The sequence below is a fragment of the Lolium rigidum genome, chromosome 7 (assembly GCF_022539505.1).
Source record: "Lolium rigidum isolate FL_2022 chromosome 7, APGP_CSIRO_Lrig_0.1, whole genome shotgun sequence".
Taxonomy (NCBI): Eukaryota; Viridiplantae; Streptophyta; class Magnoliopsida; order Poales; family Poaceae; genus Lolium; species Lolium rigidum.
This window is the reverse complement of record NC_061514.1, coordinates 108522156-108529902: the sequence shown is the minus strand read 5'-3', so window position 1 is coordinate 108529902 and position 7747 is coordinate 108522156. Positions and strand designations below refer to the sequence as shown.

At 48.3% G+C, this 7747-nt stretch overlaps 1 protein-coding gene across 1 annotated transcript; it reads left to right on the top strand.

Moving 5' to 3' along the window:
* Positions 1-6708: 6708 nt before the first annotated feature.
* Positions 6709-7338, top strand: LOC124671830. Its single transcript, XM_047208155.1, has one exon. The coding sequence runs from the start codon at positions 6709-6711 to the stop codon at positions 7336-7338; it is 630 nt and encodes a 209-aa protein (XP_047064111.1).
* The last annotated feature ends 409 nt before the right edge of the window (positions 7339-7747 follow it).

Sequence of the window (7747 nt, the reverse complement as noted above, 5' to 3'; positions counted from 1 at the left end):
AGGGTTTATGGTGTACTCCTAATATTTATTTAGGTAGCTAGGCTAAAGATTCAATTGTCTAACTTAGTTGGTTTAGTCCTATCCTTATTTCACTAATACATGGGTATAGTCTTATTCCATTTGGTATTTGGTTATCTCACTATTCCAAGATGAAATGGTTTACCTCCTAATTCTTTAGTTCAAAGGTTGTCCTTGATTCCTTAATAAGTAAGGTCTGGAATTGGTATGGATGGTCCCTCTCATTTTGGGAAGGACTTTAATACTAACTTAAGGTTAGGCTCTATAGAGATTGATGTGATCATCAATGTCTATGTTAATATAAATGGTTTATCTCTCTAGGAATTGTCTTGGATGATATCTTAGGGTTTCTCTTAGAGATGATGATTTGAATACTTGGATGTATATCCAAGGTTTAACTCAAGGTTTGTTATTGCTTCTCTAATAATTATAATAGAACTCTCACCTTTCTAGGTTTGATGTATAACTATTTGGAATAGAGAAGAATTATATTTCTTGAGTGGATCTCCTTGTTATTATTCCAATGTTGAAATGGAATGAATACCATGAGGTTCATGGTAGGATCAAGGATTAGTTTAAGACATGGAGAAGATGAGTGAAGAATGGTTTCTCCATTTTATTGTTACTTGATTTGCAATTGAACTGGTGTTCATATATTATGACAAGGATTACCATATTATAATCTTTTATAAGATCAAGTAATTGATCATTGAGTAAAGTGTTGTTGTGTTGATTATTAGTTCCATTTGATCTAACCCCTTGGATTAAATCATCTCTACCCAAAACAAAGTTTTGGCAAAGTCACATTGAGGTTTATAGCGCTTGACTTGATGAGCTACTTCAATTCCACCAAGGTCAAGTGAAACTTCGATTCATCGTGATCTGTTTTATTTTAAAGCGCGAAAATTCCCCAGATTTTCTATGCATGAATGCAATGCACACATCTGTTTTCTCTGTTTTTGTAACCCCAATACCTGGGATATTACATTGTGCACTACTATGGGCTATATGGAACATTAGGAATGACTATGTGTTTAACAAAACAAACAAAATATCTTTTTTGCAGGTTATTCCCTCACTACACACTGGATCCGTACGTGGTCCTTGCTACAGCCGGAGGAGCGGCGACAGGATATGACTATTGGGTGCAGCCGTTTGGAGATGGTTGCTCGGGATTTGTTCAACCAGTTCAGCTGGGGACCTGTTTTTAGAGTGACATGTTGATTAGACACATCACGTATCTCTTAGTTTTATTTCGATGGTTGATTCATGTAGCGACCTTATGTGATTCTTGAATTGTAACAGACACGATACCAAATAATAAAATAAATGAGACCGTATGCATCAATTGATGCAGAGGCTGGGGTATTCCCATTTCGAAAAAGAAAAATCCCCCAACACCAAACGGCCATCCAGCAGCCCATGGCCAAGCAGCAGGAGCAGACGCAGGGTGCGGTCCCGCCGACGCTTCTACAACGATGCCATGTCTATAAATACAGCCCCTGAATGGCCGAATCCTCTTTCCCCCCAAAATCCTACCGAACTCCTCTTCTTCCCCAACAGACTTCCACAACCGCCACGGCCTCTAGCTACTTCGATTTCGCAACTCGTCATTCCTTCCAATGGCGCCATCGCCCGTGCCGAACCTACCATCGGGGTACGTGTTCCGGCCCAAGGGCTGGGACCTCATCGAGCACTACCTCGTCCCCAAGGCGCTCGGCGGCTACGTCGTCCCGGGCATGGTGGCGGAGGGCGTCGACGTCTTCGCCGCCGCCCCCGACGCGCTCCCCTTCAGCCGCAACCACCGCAGGGACCACGGGGAGGTGTGGTGCTACTTCTTCGGCGCCCGTCCCGCCCCCGCCGCCCCGCGGGCCACGGTCCCGGCGCCCGGCGGGCGCTGGTTCCCCTACGGCGTCGAGAAGGCGTACGGCGGCGCGGACGGCGTGGGGGAGGCGGTCGCCTTCCGACGCAGGTTCAGGTACAGCGCCATCTGGCAGGGCGGCGCCGGCGGCAGCGGCACCGGGGTGTGGGTGTCGTCGCCGTGGCTCATGACGGAGTTCCGGCTCAACAAGGGCGCCGCCGCCTTCCGCGACGCGCGGCCGGGGCCCGAGGTGAACATGGACTGCGTGGTCCGCAAGGTCTTCACCAAGCCCGCGGTCCCTGTCCCTCCGCCGTCTGCCCGCTCCAGCGACGACGAGAGCACGGGCTCCAACTACCCCGGCGCGGACGACGAAGGCGGCTACTCCGGCGAGGAGCTGCCGACGAAGCGCGCTCGGTTCTGTTGAGACTTGAGAAGCACGATTGCAGATAATTTCTCTTCGATTCGTGTTGCATTCTCTGAACAAACACATTCCGAGCTCGATTTTTTTGAGGTTTGAGACGCGCCCACGGAACTGGGCTCGATTTTGTAGGTCGGTTCGTGTCTCGCCGTAACTGTCACGATTGCAGAAACTAGTACTACAGTAGAACTGTGGAATTAATTGTTCTCGCTGTAAATGTTTTTGCAGAGAATTTTCTTCGATTCTTGCTGCATTCTTTGAACAAATACGATCCGAACATCCGAACCGTAATGTTCCTTCTTTCTGTGTGGCTCATCTGTCATTATACATACTCGTATGTGATTCATCTCGAACCCTGCAGAAACATTCGCATGGAACCAGACAGAGACATTACCGCCCATGTTTGGTTTAAAAAAAAACTTCCGGAGTTCTGTGCAACAGGTGACTGATGAATCTGCTAAAATTGCAAAAGTATAAATATATTCGTCTTATGCTAAGAGAAGAGGAATTTACGGTGTTGCTTTACCTCGGTCTACTATATTTTTTTACTCAATTGACTCGTTTATTCTTTGAATCAGTCAACTGATTTTCATCATGAAGTTACTTGATTACCTTTGTTGTGCAGTTGCACACTTAATCTACATCCATTTCATTTCTATACTGATTTTATTTGTACTGTTAATTGCAATTGTGTTCATTTAATTTACATTATCAAAAAAATTAATTTACATTTGTATAATTGGCTGGTTTTATTTGATATTTTAGTCGACAGATTTGTTTGTCAATTTTCAATTGACTGGTTATAAAGAAACAACCCATATTTTGATATGTAGTACTACAGTACATGTTTATGGTGTTCCCTATCAAAAACATTAAATTAGTGTAACAACGTTTGCGATTACAACAAACTTCACTTGTATATGGACAATAAGCTAAAGTTGCTAAAGTTTTTTTCTTATGTGAAAGTTGCTAAAGTTGGGAACATGTGACAAAGAGTTCTTCAAGGTTCTGCCACACACAGAAGATCCAACGGCCATAAGCTAAGCTTAAGCTAGGTTATACATATGGCGAAATTGTAAGCTGAATATATGGGAGGCTTTTCTCCAACATATCATGTCCTACCAACCAAAATGACCTTTCAACTATACAGGTACAAAATCAGAATTGTGGTATTTTTTTAATTTCGAAGTACGACATGCCAATAAAACCTCGTTGAAGTCTCCTCAAGACTTCAGTAAATTGCTCGTCATTGTGGTTTCTGCTTACACACCTAAAGATTAGTTTCGACAAGTTTTAGTGTAAAATATGGTAAAGAAAAAAAGATTTTCACAAGTTTTAGTTTACCTTGATGTATCCCGAACTATATTTGTTGTTTTATATAGGCCAAAATAGTATATGTTCATGAATTGGTGCATCACAAATTATATTATACTTTATTATAAATCAAAGTTTTGTATGAAGATCGTTAAGTTTTAAGTTCATATATATTTTTATCTTTGTGTGTCAAATATGGACATGTCTTACCTCATGCCACAAATAGGTTAGAGCATCTCCAGTCGCGTCCCCCAAACCGTCCCCCAAAGCGATTTGGGGCGCGCCGGACAAAAAAAGCGTTCCAGCCGCGTCCCCCAAAGCCCTTTTTCGTCCGGCGCGCCCCCATTCGGTGTCCGGCGCCCCGAGCCCGTCCCCGTCCCACGGGGGACGCACCGGGGACGCCGGACACAACGAAAGCGAGGCGGGGAGTGGCGGGGCCGACCCGTCAGCGGCACAATTAATTTAAACCTAACCGTCGCCTACCTCGCGACGGAAGTTGCTGGCGCGCAGCCGACGGTGCAGCTTCCCGCAGAGGGCACAGCGACGCGTCCCGTCGCGCCTAGCTCGCGTGCCGGCGTTAATGAGCGCCACCGCTCCTCCGCCTCTCTCCGGCCTATAAAAGGGCGCCTCTCATCGTCCCTCTCACACACAAACCCTAGCGCCTCTCTCCCAAACCCTAGCCGCCACCATCTCTCAACAAGACTCGACGCCATGTCTGGTAGAGGCGGAGGCGGACCTCGCGGCCGCGGCCGTGGTCGTGGTCGTGGTCGTGGCCGCGGCGCAGCTGAACGCTCGCCGTCGCCTTCCACGTCGCCGCCTTCATCATCGTCGGAGATGGACGTGGAGCCGGACGTCCTGTTCGAGTTCGTCCACGTCCTCAAGGGCGACCCGCGCGGCATCCAGAGGCTGCCGGACTCCTTCGCCGAGTACATCGGCGGCGTACGCCCGCGCACGATGCATCTGCGGGAGCATTCGTGCGGCTACTGCCGGTGGATCGTCAAGGCGATCTACGACGCGCGCGGCAAGATGTACTTCAACATCGGCTGGGAGAAGTTCGCGCGCCACCACAGCCTCCAAGCCGGCTTCATCCTCGTGTTCTCCTACTTCGGCAACAGGGACATGAGCGTCAAGGTCTTCGACGAGAGGCGCTGCCTCCGGGACTACCACGTCGACGGGGACGACGACAGGCACCGACGAGGAGGACGACCGAATGAGTGTTGTTTCTTCGCAGCGAAAACGTGCACGGAGGTTTCGCTCTGTTCGCCTCATCGGTAGAACCAACAAGGGCACCATCCTCCCGCTGGATTTTCCAGTTTAGGTGATCGGGTGTGCCCTCGAGTGTTCTTTCTTAGCAGCGAACACACGAAACCTTCGATGCACGGTCTAGTTAGGTTTAGTTTCTTTGCAATATTTTATATTTGTGTCCACCATGGTTCAAACTATGTATTAGTTTGTGGAAAACCATGTTCCAAACTGTGTTTTCGTGTAAACCACGTTCCAAATTATGTATTAGTTTGTGGAAATTGAAATAAAAATGCCGGAAAAATTATTTTAAATGTTTGGGGGCGGCGTTTGGGGGACGCGGCTGGGGAGCGACGTCCCCCAAACGCGGCACGAACGAAACACGTCCCCCAAACGCTCGATCCGGCGCGGTTTGGGGGACGGTTTGGGGGACGCGACTGGAGATGCTCACTATTGATATGAAATTGGGATCCTTATAGCTATTAAATGCAACATCCCTAAGAGACAACACTTAGAAACAATGCATTGTGGTAGTTAAAACGTTGATCAACGGGGGAATAATCCCTTCCTTGGCTATATGTTGTTAGGTAGGATGAGACTCTCCCGGCAGATGGACGCTAGGATGATAACCCGATTTAAAGTTCGCCCCTCCCCGCGAAATTACCGCGAGATGGGGATTCGAACCCGGGTGGGCTGGTTGCGCACTCGCTTGCCTTGCCACCGAGCTAGAACTGTAGTTGTCTTTTAAGATTTAATTCTTCTATGAAGTGTGCTAAGAAACCATGCATTGTGAAAGGCCTTAGACCTTTCACAATGCATTGTATCTTAGCACACTATCCTTTCACAGTGGTGTTTACTAAGAGCCAACATCTCCAATGCATTGTATCTTAAGAGTTATATCTACATTTAATGATTTTGTGTACATGTATGCATGTGATTGGCCAAGCAATGAATTTTGCCTATGACTTTATGCAAGAGTTGTATCTTAACTAAGATACAAAACCACCCTCCTTAATATAGTGCCACATAAGCAAGTTACCTAGGATAGCCCTAAGATACCCATTGTGAAAGGCCTTAGTCTCGTGTTTTGAGATTGGGTGGGCATCAAATTTTATCCGGAGACTGGAGAGTGCAACAAACCAAAACCAGAAGTTTGACCATCTGCGCTTTTGTTCTCGACATGATCTTGTGCCCTTTTTTTTGACAGAATTTATTAATCATTGCATAAAGTTTCAGGAGGCCAGATTTTTTGTTTTCCTGTTTTTATGGGTAAAATGGAGGGCTTTATATTCAATTAAAACGAAACCTAACCGATCAGCCATCAGGCCAACAACCAAAAAGTCAGGATACAATCGAGCTAGCTGCTAGTCACCATCTGTGTGTGCTTGCAAGCTTTGCACAAAGAAGTTTCAGAAGGCCAGAATTGTCCACCCGTCCTACTATTACATGTTTCGATGAATAAGACGCACATGTATTTCAAGACAAAGTTTAACCGAGAAAATTGAGCAATAAGATCTTGATTATTATACACAACAATTAATATAGTTGGATTCATATTAGAAAACACTTTCTAATAATGCTAATTTATACTAAAAATCTGTATATAACTAAAGTAATTTTTGATACAAAACACGAAAAATAAAAACGTCCGAGCAGGGTCAGTTTGGCATTCCCGAGTCCAATTTGCATGTGGAGTTCTGGACTCGGCTTCTAGAACGTCTCGTGCCAAGATGACATCCCATGTATAAATACGGGTCACCCGCATCTGAATTCTGAAATCTCCCAAACATTTCCCGCAGCCTGCCCCCAAAATCTACCCCAAACAGAAGCTCCACAGCCTTCCGGGGGCAAGGCAATGGCGCCCGTGGATCTGGGAGCAGGCTACGTGTTCCAACCCTGCGGCCGTCAGCTCGTCGACGGCTTCCTCATCCCCAAGGCGGGGCTAGGCGGCTTCCTCATCCCCGGCCTCATCGACGAGGGCGTGGACGTCTTCTCGCTGCGCCCGCGCGCGCTCCCCTTCTGGCGCATCCACAGGAGGCACGACGGCCAGGTGTGGGGCTTCTTCTTCGCGGCCCGGCCCGCCGCCGGCAACAAGTGCCCCGCGCCGGGCGGGTGCTGGGTGCGGTACGGCCGCGAGAAGGCGTACTACGGCCAGGACGGCGGCGGCGGGGAGCCGGTCGCGTTCATGCGCAGGTTCGCGTACCGCATCACGTGGAAGGGCGGCGCGGTGTCGGCGCCGACGCGGTGGCGGATCAAGGAGTACCGGCTCAACACGGACGCGGCAGCCTTCCGCGCCGCGCACCCCGACCCCGAGGCGGCGGGCGTGGTCTTCGTGCTCCACAAGGTCTTCAGGAAGGCGGCGCCCTCTCCGCCGCGGCCGCCGCTTGTCTACTGCAGCGAGAGCGAGGAGGAGGAGGAGGAGGTGGTGGACCAGGAACTCGATGAGTTGGTGCTGGACCTGCGGACGCTCACGGAGGGGAAATAGGGTGGCCTCGCTCGCCGGCGCGGCCGAGGAGCGGTGGTGCTCCTCCTGCTGTGGATGTGGAGTACGTACAGGCAGCGGTACAGGTGTAGCATACTAGCATTACTCAACTGCATGTTGATTTCTTCAGAGCTGTTGCATCTGTGGTTTTTCAGTTTTCGGATTGCGAACTCGGTCTAGTTGAGGATTGGTTGATTGGTTCGTGCCGTCCCAAGGACAATTTTAACCATCTCCGTTGCAGCATCTGTCAGAATAGTTCAGGAGGAATATCCTTCCGAAAACTTGTGAGTTTCTCTACACATATTTGTTCATACATCATTTGAAACCACCAAATCATAGTGCATATCTTGTAGAGGTGGGAAATGTTTCTCCATTTGTTTGTTCGGTGCAGAAGTGCTACTGACTGGATGTA

Excerpts from the sequence above, each read along its gene's own strand:
- LOC124671830 (XM_047208155.1), top strand. The coding sequence starts at position 6,709 with ATGGCGCCCGTGGATCTGGGAGCAGGCTACGTGTTCCAACCCTGCGGC.